General features: G+C 51.9%; 2 protein-coding genes across 4 annotated transcripts; both read left to right on the top strand.

Moving 5' to 3' along the window:
• The first annotated feature begins 763 nt into the window (after nucleotides 1–763).
• Nucleotides 764–5,161, top strand: RAB34 (RAB34, member RAS oncogene family). 3 transcript variants are annotated; one of them, XM_090292895.1, is made up of 11 exons: nucleotides 896–980; nucleotides 1,783–1,861; nucleotides 2,055–2,146; nucleotides 2,978–3,043; nucleotides 3,146–3,247; nucleotides 3,354–3,418; nucleotides 3,542–3,593; nucleotides 3,777–3,858; nucleotides 4,357–4,447; nucleotides 4,580–4,687; nucleotides 4,770–5,161. In XM_090292895.1, the coding sequence occupies exons 1-11, from the start codon at nucleotides 937–939 to the stop codon at nucleotides 4,835–4,837; spliced, it is 849 nt and encodes a 282-aa protein (XP_090149021.1). In that variant the 5' UTR covers nucleotides 896–936; the 3' UTR covers nucleotides 4,838–5,161. The 3 variants fall into 3 exon arrangements, with proteins under 3 accessions (XP_090149020.1, XP_090149021.1, XP_090149022.1); XM_090292896.1 differs by lacking the exon at nucleotides 896–980 and having other exon boundaries at nucleotides 1,742–1,861; nucleotides 2,975–3,043; XM_090292894.1 differs by lacking the exons at nucleotides 4,580–4,687; nucleotides 4,770–5,161 and having other exon boundaries at nucleotides 764–980; nucleotides 2,975–3,043; nucleotides 4,357–4,477.
• Nucleotides 5,162–7,735: 2,574 nt separating this feature from the next.
• Nucleotides 7,736–14,804, top strand: PROCA1 (protein interacting with cyclin A1). Its single transcript, XM_090291323.1, has 6 exons — nucleotides 7,736–7,914; nucleotides 11,774–11,860; nucleotides 12,968–13,030; nucleotides 13,124–13,274; nucleotides 13,561–13,722; nucleotides 13,808–14,804. The coding sequence occupies exons 1-6, from the start codon at nucleotides 7,827–7,829 to the stop codon at nucleotides 14,454–14,456; spliced, it is 1,200 nt and encodes a 399-aa protein (XP_090147449.1). The 5' UTR covers nucleotides 7,736–7,826; the 3' UTR covers nucleotides 14,457–14,804.
• The last annotated feature ends 1,363 nt before the right edge of the window (nucleotides 14,805–16,167 follow it).

Genomic DNA, 16,167 nt, shown 5'->3' on the forward strand with positions numbered 1-16,167 from the left:
TCAGAAAACATTTGTGGAAATTGAGGTCCCGAGATTGAGACCTGGCTTATCAATAAGGATGATTTGGAGGCAGGGAAAAAAAAAAAAAAAATCGAGTCAGAGGAGAGGAGCAACGTACTAGAGGTAGAAGGTGGCCATATCTCCCCTCTACCTACGACAGATCTCATACGTTTTCCCCACAATACTCGTGAAAAAAAACTCTACCAGTATTCCAAACACCCAACGCACAGATTTCTCCAGCGTCCGCTAGTTCTTGTGTACATGTAATTCCATCCACAGCCCCTTCCCTTTAAGTAGTCTTCCCTTCCCTGCCCCGATCATCTTCGCATCTTCAAATTCAGTTCCGGACACAAAGTTTTAGTAAGGCTCCAGTTTGCTTCTCAGAGGGTAGGTGTCTGCCCTGCCTTTACCTCTCTTCCTTTTTATCTTGCCCCTCGCTTCTTGGAACCTGATTTCCCCTTTAACCGTGAAATTGGGTGTGTGCTACCCCGATTCTATACTGCAAAACTGCAAAATGGAAAAGTTGACCTTGGGAACATTCCAAGGGGTCGTAGCGAAGAACGCCAGTACCAGAGTAGTCCCCACGTTCCGGAGCAGTGACCTCCCCAAAGGGCGGAGTTCCCGATCCATCTAGCCCTCTTTTATCCTCCTTGGAGGGAGGCGGCTCGGTCTTCAGCCTGCCCACCCGTCAATTTACACGGTCGCCTTCGAGGGAAAGACGCCAGACCTCGGACGTCTCTCTCTACGGTGGGCATCCAGCTCCGCCTCTGGCACCCCCTCTACTTTGCCCACCCCCCCACCTCCCAGGGCTGAAGGGCGAGCGGGGGCAGACTCGATGAGTCATGTCCTGGGCCTGGAGTTGAGGAGGGAAGCGCCGCCTCTCCTTGGGCCCCTTCTCTCCCCCTTACCGCTCCCCACCAGTCCTGGTGCAGCCAGATGCTGCGCAGCAATCACCGATTCCCCCTCACCAGTTCGGCTGGGTAAGGGTCCCCATGGAGGCGCAACCCGGCACAGAGGTTCAAGGCAGAGCAACCTGGGGGATTCCTATTTGGGCGGGTTCCAGCCTGGGTGGGGGCGGTCTTGGTCCCTGATGAGAGGTCTGTCGGGGGAGCCTAAGCTGGGGCAGTGCTGGGAGGAGGAGAGGATGGGGAGTCCGGGGCGGGTTGCGAGACCGGGAGCTGCCGGGAGAGGGGCAGGGGGCGGCCCTTCTCCAGGAATTTCCGGGGATCATGTTACAGTGCCCTCTGAGGGAGAGTGGAGTGGGACGCGGGGCCCCGCAGCGGACTGGGCCCCTCGCCCCCTCCTCCGGCGGCTCGCGGCCTCGCCGTGCTGTCCCTGCCCACACTGACCCCGCGTGGTGGGGCCGCTCCCGCGCCCTCGGACCTCTCTGTTATGGTGGGGCCGCCTCAACCCCGAGTTGTCGTCGGGTCCCCGCGGCCTCGAGTTATTGTAGGAACTCTCCGGCCCCGAGTTATTGTAGGATCTGCGCGGGCCCAGCACCCCCGTGACGGGACTCCCCGCCTCGATTTGGCAGCCGAGGAGTCTCCCCGCCCCCGAGTCGTCTTCGGGACGTCCCGGGCCCGGGTGATTGTGGGTTCACCCCAGCCCCGGGTGATTGTCTCGTCCCCGTGGCCCTCGGTAATCGTAGCGTCCCCGAGGCCGCGGGCTCCCGTAGGCTCCCCGTGGCCCCGAGTTATAGTGGGGACTCCTCGGTCGCGGGTGATTGTCGGGTCTCCACGAGCCCGGGTCGCTGGGGTGGATCAGGCCTCCGCGCCTTCTCAGGGCGCCCGACAAGGCCACAGGCAAGATGAACATTCTGGCGCCGGTGCGGAGGGACCGCGTCCTGGCGGAGCTGCCCCAGGTAGGAGCCAGGGCCACGTCGGGCTTCTGGCTGCGGTGGTGTATGGGCGGGGAGGAGGCGGCACCAGGCCAGTTAGAGGCTGGGGCCCAGCCCTGCCGCCCAGCTAGGCCTGCTGCTTCTGGGTGGTCCCCTCCCCACCCCCAGCCCTAGGCAGCTTGGCTGGGCGAGTCTCATTCTCCTCCATCCCTTTCAGTACCTGAGGAAGGAAGCCGCTTTGCACGTGCGCAAAGATTTCCACCCCCGGGTCACCTGCGCTTGCAAGGAGCACCGGACAGGCACCGTGGGGTGAGTTGGAGATGCCAAAACAAAGAAGGGAAGTCCCAGGAAGCTCTGTAGTCAAGGCAACGGCAACGATACCGTCCACTCCCTTGGTGCTCCATTGCACCCTCTACCAGCACTATGGTTATGCCCCTTTTTATGGCCCTGTGTCCACCCCTTTATTTTCAGCAAGGTTATGGTGAGTCCAATGAGATAGGGTTGGCTGAAAGGTGGCAGTTCAATTTCAGACAAAGAAGGAGGTGGTCCTCAGCTCAGCTTCCCAGATATCATTCATTTGAGCCCCAGGGCCCAGGGCAGGGACTGTGCCTACATCCATGAGTCCAAGTGCAGGTAAAAAAGGGAATACTAATAACAGTTGCCACTATTAATGTAGCATTTACTATGTGCCAGGCAGTGTATTGGATACTGTTACTGTCTTCTATTAAATGGAAAATAGTATCACTTTTAAGATGTACCCTGATTTCCGAGAGGTTAAAATGTATATGTGTGTGGGAGTTATGTTACAGAATAGAAAACATTTATTTTAACCTTCTCGACAACCCAATAAAATATATTCTGAATCTCTACTTAACTGAGACAGAGAGGCTAAGTAACTTGTCCTAAGTCACACAGCTAGTAGGTTTGAGAGCTGGGATTCAAATTCATGTCTCTCTGATACTGAAGCACAGAACACTCCTGGCCAGCACATCTGTCCAGGAAAGCTACCTAGGAGGCCTCATGTCTATGGAAACTGCAGCCTGGGTGCAGCTACCTTTGTAGACCTACTAGGGAACATTGGGGATCCCTAGAGTGAAAGAACTGGTGCTCACTCCTTCTGCCTCCTCTTGTGCCCAGCAGATTTAAGATCTCCAAGGTCATTGTGGTGGGGGACCTGTCGGTGGGGAAGACTTGTCTCATTAATAGGTAAGAGGGTGCTGGAGCTGAGCTGGGTTGGGCTGGGCAGGGTAGGGCTAGGTCTCGCCAGAGGGGCTGGACTCAGGGCCAGAGCATCTGGTGCCCCCTCAGGTTCTGCAAAGACACATTTGATAAGAATTACAAGGCCACCATTGGAGTGGACTTTGAGATGGAACGATTTGAGGTGTTGGGCATCCCTTTCAGTCTGCAACTGTAAGTGCTTCCTCTACTCTTCTAGCCATTTCTTCCTCTAGCACCTACATCCCATCTACCCCCACCCCCACCCCAATACCTCTGTTTCACCCCTTCTTACTCCCAGCTGGGATACTGCTGGGCAGGAGAGATTCAAATGCATTGCATCAACCTACTACCGAGGAGCTCAAGGTAAGGGGCTGGGTGAAGAGGGGTAGGGGGGTGTACCTGGCTTCTAATCTAGGACGGGGGATTATAGAGATGAGCCAGCAGTGCCTCCCTGTCAGCCTGGGACTGTTTCTGCCACTCTTCCAGCCATCATCATTGCCTTCAGTCTGAATGATGTGGCCTCCCTGGAACATACCAAGTATGTGGGGGTGCTGAAATATATTGGACCTCTGGGACAAGAGGGTTCAGAAAAGAGGGGTGGTCAGGGGCATGGTAGGGAAGAGAAGACGGCATCTAGGAGCAGAGAGAGGATGACTGGGCATGTGAGTGTCAGCAGAAGGAGCTGCCCAACTCATCTCTTGCTGTCCCCCATCTGTGGCAGGCAGTGGCTAGCTGACGCACTCAAGGAGAATGACCCTTCCAGTGTGCTTCTCTTCCTTGTGGGTTCCAAGAAGGACCTGAGTGTGAGTGTGCCGGTGGGGGGACTTTCCAACGTGGTGAGAGAACCCTCCCGCATCTAACTCTGACTTTCTTTTGATTTTTTAAATTTACTATTTGCTTACTTATTTAATCATCACCTGAGGACATGCTTATTGATTTGAGAGAGAGGGAAAGGGAGGGAGAGAAATATCAATTGGTTGCCTTTTGTAAACACCCCAACTGGGGATCAAATCTGTGATCTAAGTGCGCTCCCTGACCAGGACAATGCTCCAACCGAGTCACACCAGCCAGGGCACTTTATTTTAATTTAACAAAACAAATTATTTTAAATTGATTAATTTGAGAGAGAGAGAGGAAGGGATAAAGAGAGAGAAACATAAATTTGTCCCATTTATTTGTGCATTCATTGGTTGATTCTTATATGTGCCCGGACTGGGGCTCAAACTCACAACCTTGGTGTATTGGGATGATGCTATAACCAACTGAGCTACCCACCAGGGCTGACTCTGACTTCCCTTCAGACTCCTGCTCAGTATGTGCTAATGGAGAGAGATGCACTCAAGGTGGCCCAAGAGATGAAGGCTGAGTACTGGGCAGTCTCTTCTCTCACCGGTGAGTAAGAGGCTTCATGCCTTTTGCTGTGGCATTCCTGCCTACCTTGCCTCTCACTCCTACAACTCCAGCCATGCCCAATGATCCCAGGCCTGGAACTGCCCCTAAACACCCCTCTGTTCCCTGTGTCAGGTGAAAATGTCCGGGAATTCTTTTTCCGTGTGGCGGCACTGACCTTTGAGGCCAACGTGCTGGCTGAGCTGGAGAAATCGGGGGCCCGGCGCATTGGGGATGTTGTCCGTGAGTGCCCACCTGGATGAGGGTGGCAGAGAGTGTGGGGATCCTCGAATCCCTGCTTCACATATTTCCCACTCTTCTTCAGGCATCAACAGTGACGACAACAACCTCTACCTAACTGCCAGCAAGAAGAAGCCTACGTGTTGCTTTTGAGGGATGAGGGACTGCTCATCCCTGGGGCACTGTGCCACCTTGACTCTCCCAGACTTCTACCCCTGGACATATGCCCTGCCTGTTAATACAGACCAAAGAGCTGCCCCAGAGGGGTAGTTGGGACCATGTTAGTCACTTCCTGCCCCTAGGCACCATACCAAAGACTGGGTGCTCCTTTCCTCCAGGGGCGCTCCAGGGTGCCCTGTAGTGGAGAGGTAGTCCCTACCGCTTTTGCTCTGCCTGCTGGGCCCTTTGGGTAGGAGGACGCTTAATGCTCCCAGCCTTACCCCATGCCTTATGCATTAAATTCTCTTATTTGCCGTTTGGGGGTTGGACTCCTTTGTTGGGGATGAGGGATATGGAATGAGCAGGGCTGTATGGCGATCTTGGGACTGGAGTCTTCTGGTGGGATGCTGGACATCCCTGGCCAGGCCTCAGGCAGGCTGGGACCTCGTGGACCAGGTTTGGGGGGCTGCCCTCTCATTGAGTGAGATCTGAATTGTTGGCTTCGAGAGCCCTTTCCTTTGGTCCCTTCCCCCTAAATGTGTCCCCCTACTTGGTGCTTATAGCCAGATTTCTACCATTGGATAATATTTTATTTTACTTTTTTAGCCTCTTCTCATCTTCCCTTTAAAAGATACTTCTCTGAGGGGAACGCAGAAATAATTGAATTTTGGATACTTTTGGCCCAGGGAGGGTAGTGGCTGGGCTCTTATTCAGAAGATATCCTATCTAACATGTAACTATTAGGGGTATAAACATAAAATTATGAGTGGTATCTTTATATTTTAAAACATGATTAAAGAACTAAATTGAATAAAAATTACGATGTGTATTTTCCCTCTTCAAAGAGAGAGAGAGAGAGACTGTAAGGAGAACCTGCACTTGAATCCTCACGGTCTCTCCTAGGACACTCAGGCAAATCACTTATCCTCTGTGCCTTAATTTTCCCATCTGTAAAATGAGGCTAATAATACTAATGAGGTTTCATGGGCGAAATAAGATAAAGCACTAACACATAGGAAGGGGTCGAAAACCTTAACTATTATAACTTTACAGGAAGAGTGACTAAGAACCTGGCTCATTGTTGACATCTGAGCCAGAGCTATATGAGTAGATTGGCTGGAAGTATCTCAGACATCTGGCCCAACAATAGAGGGACACATGTGGCCTGGTATCATCCTCGGAGGCCATGGAGAGTCAAGATTAGAACACAGATCCTGGCTCCCAGTCAGCAAGTGCTCTGTCCATTCTATGCCTGGTTTCATTCTCACCCAGCTATTCTGTCCCAGGAGGGTTGGTTTTCTGTACACTTCCCTGTTTCCTGGTTTCCCCTCCCCTGCTGTTCCTAGAGCTGGCGGTTTTGGGTGGTGACCCTACCCAGTCAAGTTGCTGGGTCTGGAGAAAAGTGAAGGTGGGCATCATGCAGAGCAGCAGCAGGAGAGGTCCTTGGTTTCTTGGGAGAAAACAAAGTTTACCATCTCTTCCTTTCCATTCTTTGAGGCATATCCTATCTTTGGATCCTGGTGCCAAGAGAAATTGAGGGGTGTGAGGTGGAAATGTTGGTTATGTGGCTCTAACATTTTTTCACACTCCTGGAATTTTTTTGTTTACCTTTGCTCCCACATAGGACTGTGCTCATCACCCCTTGCCTTGCCTTGCCTTGCACAGAGCCTGTAGTCTGTGTGTGTATCTGTGTGTAGTTTGCACCGCAATACTGCTGTGGAGTATTTGTGCTGAGAAAAATGTGGGGAGCAGGGGTATGGTTCTCTGTGAGGGGTGTATGCATATTGTATTAGTCTGTGTGGTGAGTAGATTTTTAAAAACTGTTTCTTTCTATAGATTTGAGAGAGAGAGAGAAAGGAACACACAGAGAGAAACATCAATTTGTTCCACTTATTTATGCATTCATTGGCTGATTCTTGTATGTGTCCTGACTGGGGATGGAACCCACAACCTTGGCATATTGGGGCAGTGGTCTAACCAACTGAACTAATGGGCCAGAGCCACGAGTAGATTTTTTTTTTAATGTGTGCTACGTGTGTGATACAAGCATGTGTAATGTGTGAGGGGTGTAAGGTATGAAGGGTTAATGCAGTAGATCCTGCTCCCAGCACTGGGCAAGTCTATGGAGACACGTAAGTTTGCGTGACTGAAATAAGATCACTAACACAGAACAGCTGAAAAACCTTAACTATTATAATAACTTTTGGGAAAAAGTGACTAAGATCCTGGCTCTATGTTAACATCTTTATTGGGCAGTTATTTCTCTGGATCAGGGCGCCCCATTGGAGCTAGAAGGGAACATTGGGAAGAGGCTCTGGGGTTGGGCGCCATAAGGGGGCTGAGAATGGACATCGAGTTCTCACCAGAGAAGCCTGCAGGCGGAGAGAGCGATTGAGTCTGGCCTTCCGCCAGAGCAGGAGGAACCTCAGAAGAGCTGGGATGGTGGGTGGCGGTTGGAAGTGGCCCCTCGGCAAGCGGTAGAGAGGTTCAGGTGTAGATCCGAGGAGCAGCTAAGGGCCGCGACAGGGTTCGGAAGGGACTGGGAGGGGGCAGGGGCGCGCTGAAGTGTAAGGTGGAGAGAATGGAGGGGGTGGGGTTAAGAGCTGGGGGTAGGTCTGGAGAGGAACTAGGGATGGGATTGAGGGCTGGGTCTGAACAGCCGAGCTAAAGTTTAGGCCTGAGATAAAGGTGAGGTACTAAGATTAAAGTGGGACAAAGAGGGAAGAACTTGGAGCTGGGGTGCCCCGGATGAGGAGCTCCGCTGAAGTTTAGTCTTGGGCTGAGAAGACAACGCAGCCTAGAACGGGGGGGTGGGGGTGGGGGGTAAGGTAGGTGCAGGGGTTGGGCCAGCATGAGGCGGAGTTGAGGGCTGGACAGGGGGCGAAGCTGAGATTGAGGTTTTTGGTTGGCTGGGCCAAGCTGAGGTTCAGGGTTGGGTTTCTGCGGAAGAGTCTTGTAGAGAGGAAAAACTGGGCTGAGAGCGATGTGGGTCAGGACGAAAATGAAGATTGAAAGGTGGACTCAGGAAAAGACTGAGGACAATGCCAACGTCTGGGATGAGAGCAGCAGTGGTAAGAAGAGGGCGGGACAGAAGACTAGGGGAGGGTTTCGAGCTGCGGCCTTGGCACGCGGTCTAGCTTGAGAACTCAAGGAGGTTAGAACCAGTGAGCCAATGAGTTGGCATAGGGCGGAGTTAGAGCCTGTGGGCGGGCTCATGTCGAGCCGCGGACCAATGATTGAGGACTGGGGTCCTGAGGACCCGGAGAATAACCTCTGGGTTTGGCATTATGGCTGGAGCGAGAGCTGTAACTCCCCTTTGTACGACTGGGAGGCATTGCTATGCTGTAGCCCAGGAAGTGCTGGGCCTGGCTGGAGGCCATGGTCCAGCGTCCATCCTGTCGCCAGGGTTTGGGCGTGAGACTCTTGACTCTGAGGACAAAAAGGAGTTTGGAGGTTCCATGCATGACATCACAATCGCCTTTATATATGGGCGGGGCCAGGGCGGCATTTCCAAGGAGATCGTGCAAGCTGCCCCTGCTTTGCTCCCTCCTCTCCCTCCTTCCCTTCCTGATTTTTTCCTCCCTTTCTTCCTCCCACCTTCCCTCCTACCTTTCCCTATTCAGCTGCTCCAGTGTCCAACCTGGAACCCCACCGCCAGTGCTGCAAGGGCGGGGGAGCTCCTCAGCTCTCAGGACTGGGAGGATTCTGTACAAATGAACATCACCTGTGAGTTTTAAGTTAGGCCGCTGCACCCCGATTAATGTCCTACAGAGAAAGCGATCACCCTTCTCACCCATTTTGAAGTATCCCTCCCCCGCCACACACTGTGTCTAAGCACTTCTGCCACAGGAGTTCTGGACTGCTGATTCAGGCGGAGCTCTCTCGTTCCGTCTGTGAAACTAGAGAGCAGATTGCCTTCCTCAGATCTGAGGAGTTACTAAATCCCACTCCTTGGCAAACAGTTATGATTGTCAAGGCTTCTTGGGCTTGGTGGAAGTTAGTGGGCCCTGCATATAGGCCTTTCTCATGGTGACTCTGGAGAGAGCAAGGAAAGTGGGGTCAGACAAAGCAGTTTGAATCCTGACCCTGGCTCAGGGCCCTCTGGCCTAACCTTAGGTCCAGGCTGGATGAAGGAGGCTGAGGGAGTCAGAATTGGTAAAACCAGAGGATGAGGAATTGGCTGTGTTAGAGCTGTTGTAGGAGATGACATCTGGCAGGACAGGTTTTGGATAGGAATCCCAAACGAACAGCTGAAAGAACAGAGACTATGGAGCCAGGAAGCCTGGGTTTGAATACTACTTTGCCATCTATTAACTTGGGTCTTTGGACAACTTACTTGTTCCAAGTCTCTGCGTTCCCATCCATAGAATGGGCTGTGGTGAGAGCATCTAGAATCAAAGGCATATTTTAAAAGCCCAGCACAGTGCCTGACACTGTGAAGATGCTCATCCTGGGTCAGTTCTTTCCCCCAAAAAGTCTCCAGGTTTGAACCCTGGGCAGAATTTCCACTGCCATAGCTTCTTTGTGGCTCCAATAGAGTGTTTATTCTATTGTACTTGTGTATTTATTCAATCAACCAATATTTACCCAGTACTTTCCATGTCCCAGAATCTCTTAGAAACATGAACTATGGGCCTTGTTCTTAAGATGCTAATAAATACATGAGGTACCCTGGCAGGGTAAAGTAGTACAAGACATATATGACCAATTCTACTTGGATAGCATTGTTCTTCCCAAGACGAGCAGGTATTTCCGGAGAGTAGAAGGCAGGAGAGAAGGAATGGAGAAGGGGATGGATGAGTGGGGGGAACTGAAAACTGAGAAAGAATCTAGGGCCTGGGTTCTGGGGTGGGGGCATGATAAGGAGTTATGTCATGATAAGGACATCATTCTGAAGGCAGTAGAGTGTTATTAAAGAAGAGGAACATGGTGGACCAGTTGGCATCCTAGAAAACTCAGTTTGGCTGCATTGTAAAGACTGGTTGAGGGTAGTGAGACAGGAGGCAAGGAGGCCAGGCTGGAGGCTCCGGCAGTTGTCTTGGTCAGAGATATTGAGTTTGAACCAAGCCAGAGGCAGATGTGGAAGCAGATAGGCATGATAAGACTTGTGTAGAAACGAGGGAAACACCCTGGTGGGTGTGGCTCAGTGGATTGAGTGCAGGCCTGTGAACCAAAAGGTCACTGACTGGTTCTATTCCCAGTCAGGGCACATGCCTGGGTTGCAGGGCCAGGTCCCTGGTTGGTGGTGTGCGAGAGGCAACCACACATCGATGTTTTTCTCCCTCTCTTTCTCCCTTCCTTCCCCTCTCTCTAAAAGTAAATAAATAGAATCTTTAAAAAATAATAAATGAGGGAAAGAATTTCTAGCTGTGGTGTCTGTTGCTCTCTGAAATGGAAGATACAAGAGGGGGTGGTTCATGGAGAGTTAGGGAGAAGATGGCAGGTTCATGTGGGACATGTGGGTCTAAGATGTTTGGGAACATCAAAGAGGATATTGGCAATGTGCTCAGGAAAGCAGTCTGAATGGGAGACCCCCCCAGGTTTATATCATTTTATTGGTGGATGCTGAAACCATGGAATTGTAGAGTATTCTGAGAAGGAAAGCAAAGACAGAAACCTGGTAATCATCAGTTTAAGAGGTACAGCATAGGGGTTAAGAAAGAACTAAAGAGATAGAGAAGAAAGAGAGATGAGAGAGGTGTGAATGCAGGCCAAAGAAACAGAGTATACAGAAGAAAGACTGATGTGTTAACAGGGTAAGTGAGCTAACATGGAGAGAACGCCACCGCGTTTGGCTATTGGGAAACAGTTGATAGCCTTTGCCTGGGCGAGTCTGACAGAGGGCTGGATGGCTGCCAGGTGTAGGTGACTGGAATGGAGAGCGAGGGGAAGATTCTGAGCTCACTAAAGGCAGGGACTGGGCCTCCTTACTGGTGTCTAGTGAAGAAGCTATTCAACGTGTCTATTAAGTGAGTGACTAAATTTGGATTGCAAAGGAAGAGGGATGGGATACATAGGTGTTCATAGACTGTAGGGAAAAAAACCATTAAAGAAGGAGAAAGTGAAAATTCTGGCTAGGACCTACAGGTGCTTTGGGCAGGAGGAAGGAGGGATACTTCCCCAGGCCAGAGGAGAGTTGATGAGGGTGGGAGCGGGCACAGATAAGGCTGGTGAAATGATCTGCTGAGAGGAACAGCCGCTGGGTAGGAGTTTCCAGGGAAGTGCTGGCAGTTTCATTCAAACATTCAATAAATACTGAGTACTTACTGTTCTGTGGAAACCAGGAGCTGACCAGGGAACTGTGTAGAAAGACGACCAAGTGCCACCGAAGGCCCAGCTGAAGTCCCTAAGCAATCAGCTTCCCTTCCTTAAGCAGAACGCAGTTCCTTGTGCCCCCAAAGGATAAAGCTAACTGTGGGAAGGTTGATGCAGTTGCTGCTCCAGTTGAGTTCTGCTGGAGGACAACTTCTCATTCAGCTCCACACACCCTGTGACAATTCCTGGATCTGTCCTTCCTTGCCTAGACTGGCTCACTCCTATTATTTCTCCAGATTCAGCTCCTATTATGCTTCCTCCTGGGAAGACTTTCCTAATCTCACCCTAACCCCCGCCCCACACTGTCTCAGCAGGTGTCCTTGTTCTCTGCTTCTACAGGCCCCCTCCCCACCATTTCCCTATCAGTTTCTGCATCAGGCCACTGTTACAAACTGCTCCACATACCACCCCTTTGTCCCTCTCCTCAACCCCTCTCCCAGCCCCTTGAGAGCAGGGATTTTTGTTTGTTTTTTGTTTTGAAACGGCATCTTGGATGCAGCTGGGGCCTGACACCTGCAGAGTCTCAGAAAACGTTTGATGAATAAAAGGCATGGCGGGAGGGTTGGGGGGGGGGGTGCGGGGAGAGACTGCTGCTGCCACTCTGTACTCTCTCAGACGTAAACAGATTACCCAGCTGGGAAAGAGGACGTCTGCTGGCTGGTGTGGCGTCTAGCACTGATGCATCTACCTTCTCCTCTGAAGGTGGGTCCAGGGAAATCTCTGGCCCTGGGGTCTTCACCACCCCTAACATGGGAAAGCTGACACTTTGTGATAGGCAGGAGGGAGGAAAGTGTTTGGTCCTGAAGGGGTTACTCCTCCATCCCACCCCCACCCCATCCCGTACTCATGCCAGAGAGGGCCCCTTTCTGGAGACCACAATCACATCTTTGTATAGCACTTCATGGTGCACAAATGCCTTTGGCATGTAAACTGAGGCATCCCAACAGCCTCCTGCAAAATAGGTATTACCACCAACCCCATTCTGTGGACAAGAAAATGAAGGCTCAGAGAAGTAAAATAACTGGCCCTTAGTCATCCAGCTAGTGAGAGAGCCAACACTTGGACTCAGGCCTATCTAACTTCAGGTTCAGGACACTTGCCATTACGCTGCCCTTCGCCCCAGTTGCGTGGTGCTGAAGCTGAGGTGCACGTGCTATTGCAAGGTCCTGCCTCATACGCTTATGAAGAAAGAGCACGAGAGGAGAGGAAGCAGAAGGGGAGGGCACCAAATGGGTCAACAGTGTATGGTGGACCTTGGACCCTCACAGCCCGCTAGGGGGAAGGGAAGGGAGGAGGAATGCGCGGTAAGGCTCAACCCAAGCTGCTGTCTGCTCATTTCTCAAGTACCTTAAGGCCACTTGGACTAACACACCCCGGCCTGGGTTATGAGGTCTTGCCCTAGTTTCACACTGTGTAGGGCCTGGATCAATTTTCCTGGTTTGTTTGGGGGCAGCCAGCCAGCCCTCACATCCCATGCCAGACTGCCATGGAAGTCATTGGTGCTCGTCCACTTCTTCCTCCCAGGGGTGATAGAGCCGGAGCCCAAGGGGGACCTGCAGGAAGGTGCCTCGCCCACTCTGCCCCGACATGTGAGATCCTGGGCATGTGGAGTTACTTCATGGGCTTACCATCTAGAGGGTGGCTGGAGGGGAAACCCATTAGACTGGAGCCTTAGGCAGGGTCAGAGGTGAGGCGGTGCAGGTAGAGGCTGGGGGACTCCAGAGTGTGTCCAGAACTTGGATTCAGTTGAGGAAAAGAGGTAGGAACCTTTCTCCAGGGCTTTCCCCTAATCCCAAATTCTCACTCCAGCAGCTTCTCCCCTGTGCCCTGGGAAAGGGGCCATAGTATCTGTGCAGCCTACAAGGGATGGGGGTGGTAGGTGAATTTGATGAAGCCTTCTGACTGAGCTGTGGGAGGGGAGACCCACAGATGTGCTGCTGTTGCTGCCACCCCTCTGTGACCCAGACTCCTATCCCTTAGGTGAATTCAAGGACATCGACAGGTGCTGCTGGAAACACAAGCAGTATGCTGGGCATATCATCCACCCCTTCATCTCTGACTATGATCACCACAAGCTGCACCTGCACTCTGTCAGCCACTACGACTGTGATTGTAGGTAAGGACCCTCCTCCTTGGGAGACCCACAGCCCAGGAGACTCCTGGGCAGAACCAGGTCCAAACTTTCACTGCGGTTCCCTCCTTTAGCTTTGACCAGGCACTGCCTGCCAAGCCCCAGCTTTGCAAACCTGGCTCTGCTCCTAGAGCAATGGGGAGGAGGTCTTTTTCCAGCCTGGGCTGAGCCTGGAGTTACCACTGGGGAAGTCCATTGTCCTTTAGGCTTCTGGCCCTGGGCCCCTGGGGAGTCCTGGAGGCTGGGAGCTAGGCTGAGTTCCATGTGGCAGGGTGAAGGACTGCTCAGAGAAGACAAATAGCAGCAGCTCCCAAGACGTAGGCCCCACCTGTTCCCGAGATGTGGGCTCAACCTATCTCAACAGCATCCAGACCCCTTGCTTTGCAAAGCTCATCCCAGAGGAAGAGTGTGTGGAGCGGTTCTGGTATGGCTGGTGAGTGCTGGCAGGCTGATGGGGGCACTGTGGGGCACTGGCTCTCACTTTGTCAACCTTCTTTCCCTGTCCTCCTCCCTCCCAGGTGCAAAAGCTACAGGCCTGTCTCTGTGGCAGTGATCCACCATCCCATCCACCATGAGTGTGGGGCAGATGACCTAAATGAGGAAGAAGAAGAGGAAGAAAGCAAGCCTCCCATCCCGATCCAGGTGGGGCCCATCACCACCACACCCACCAACACAGGCATAGGAATGGGCACGATCACGGGTACCCCAGACTCGGCGGCTCCCATTACCATCTGGCGCTCTGAGAGTCCCACAGGGAAGTCTCAGGGCAGCAAGGTTATCAAGAAAGTCAAGAAGAAAAAGGAAAAAGATAAAGATGAGGAGACAGACGAGAAGGCAAAACTGAAGAAAAAAGTCAAGGGTAAGCTGACTAAAAAGAAAAGCCCAGTTAAATTGGAATCTTCTCCTCCAGACTTGAGCAGACTAGTAAGACCAAGGGAGTTGGTCAGGATGTCAGAGTCCAGCCCAGAGAGCCGGGAAGACCTGGAGAGTGAGGACAGTTACAATGGCCCCAGGCAGGAGGAGCCCTCCAGTGATATCGTGGAGTCTTCATCACCCAAAAAGAGAGAGAACACAGTCCAGGCCAAGAAACTTGGAGCGAAGGCCTCTCCAGTCAAGAAGGTCAACAAGAGAAAATCTCCCCCTGCATCAAACCCTGATCTCAGCTGAGGACCGGGCGACCAGGGTGAAGAATAAATGCGGTCAAGCCTCTGGCTGGTGCCCTGCTGCTGTTCTCGCTCCCTCCGACATGGCTACTTCTGTGGGGAGGGGGTGGGCTCCGGGCCTAGCTGGAACGAAAGGGCTGGAGGGCTGCAGGGATTTCTAAAGGGTAATCATTCTTTCAAGAGGAAGGTGGGTGGTAGGGTAGGATAAGGGCACTGTAACAGCCAGTTTCTCTGTAACATCCTAGGCCAGGGCAGAAGGGCACAGCTGGGTGGGGTGGGACACTGGTCTCTGTTAGATCCACTCAGGGACAGGTAGGGCTGTCTGTAGTGATACCCCTAATAAACTGAACCTTTTAACCCACACTGCCACCGTGCCTGGCCTTTCCCTCATTTAAGGGCCCTGGAGAAGGGGCCGGTTGCACCAAAAGGAACATGATCTTACCAGCGGTGTGGTCTTGCTCCTGCTAGATCCTTCTAGACCATCTGTGCTAAAGCGAACCGAACTGGGCTCCCCACAGAAGGCCACAGAAGGCCAGTGCATTCCCCACCTCGTGCCAACAGAAAGAGATCTTAAATGGAGAAAAGCAAGAAAGGGCTCTGGGCAGGTAGCTCAGTTGGTTAGCACATTGCCTTGACACGCCAAGGTTATGGGTTAGAGTCCCAGTCAGTGCACATACAAGAATTAACCAAAAAATGTATAAATAAGTGGAACAACAAATTGATGTTTCTCTCTCCCAAATTAATAAAAAAAGAAAGAAAAGAAAAGCAAGGATGCGAGCTCACCAAGTTCTCTGCTGAGCCTCAAGCAGAGGAGAGGGAGGGGGTAAGCCCCCCTTTCCCAGCACTGGCTAACGGAGCTATGACACGAAGTCTTGTGACGAAACACACACAAGGAGATCAGGAGTCCTGAAGAAGAGGCGGTGGGGCTGGGGGAAAGCGCCAGGGCCTGGGGACTGGCCTGCCCTGCAACAGCCCAGCTCCCTCCTCCAGGGCCAGTGAGTATGTGTAACAGTTGAGTGTGAGGCCCATCCTGGGTCAGACACACTTGACTGGCGCAGAAATACTTGTCAGAGACTAAGGCCCAGATGCAAAAAGGAAAGAGAGAGTACAGAGGCTCAGGCTGAGAAACCCAGATTTACTCATGGCCTTTCTCACATGGGCCAAAGAAGTCCACAGATGCTCCTCAACTTATAGTGGTTTACGTCCTGATAAACCCGTTTTAAGGTTGGAAATATCGTTAGGTAAAAAATGCATTTAACACACCTGAACACAAAACTCAGCCCAGTCTACTTTAAACTTACATTAGCCTGCAGTTGGAAAAAAGCATCTAGCGATGAACCCACGTGGAGTATCTGTTGTTTACCCTGGTGCCTGCAGTCGCTGCTCCCACTGCCTAGCATAACAAAGGCGATCCTGCTGCATCTTGCTGGCCCAGGAAAAGAGCAAACTTCAAAACCTGAAGTAGTTTCTCCTGAATGTGTATAGCTTTCACACCATAGTAAACTGAAAAATCTTAAGTTGAATCAGCATTAAGCTGGGGGCCATCTGTAGCAGGCACAGTGGGTGGGGGCGGCTGTGTGTGAGGAAATGAGGAAATAATAAAATAATAGCAGCTAACGTTTAGCGAGGCCTTATAAAGTGCCAGGCATTTGGCCAAGCATTTCACACATTCTATTTGTCCTCACAGATGCCTGACAAGCAGCTATCACCATCTC

The sequence above is a fragment of the Furipterus horrens genome, unplaced genomic scaffold (genome assembly GCF_987537825.1).
Source record: "Furipterus horrens unplaced genomic scaffold, mFurHor1.1.pri manual_scaffold_11, whole genome shotgun sequence".
Classification (NCBI taxonomy): Eukaryota; Metazoa; Chordata; class Mammalia; order Chiroptera; family Furipteridae; genus Furipterus; species Furipterus horrens.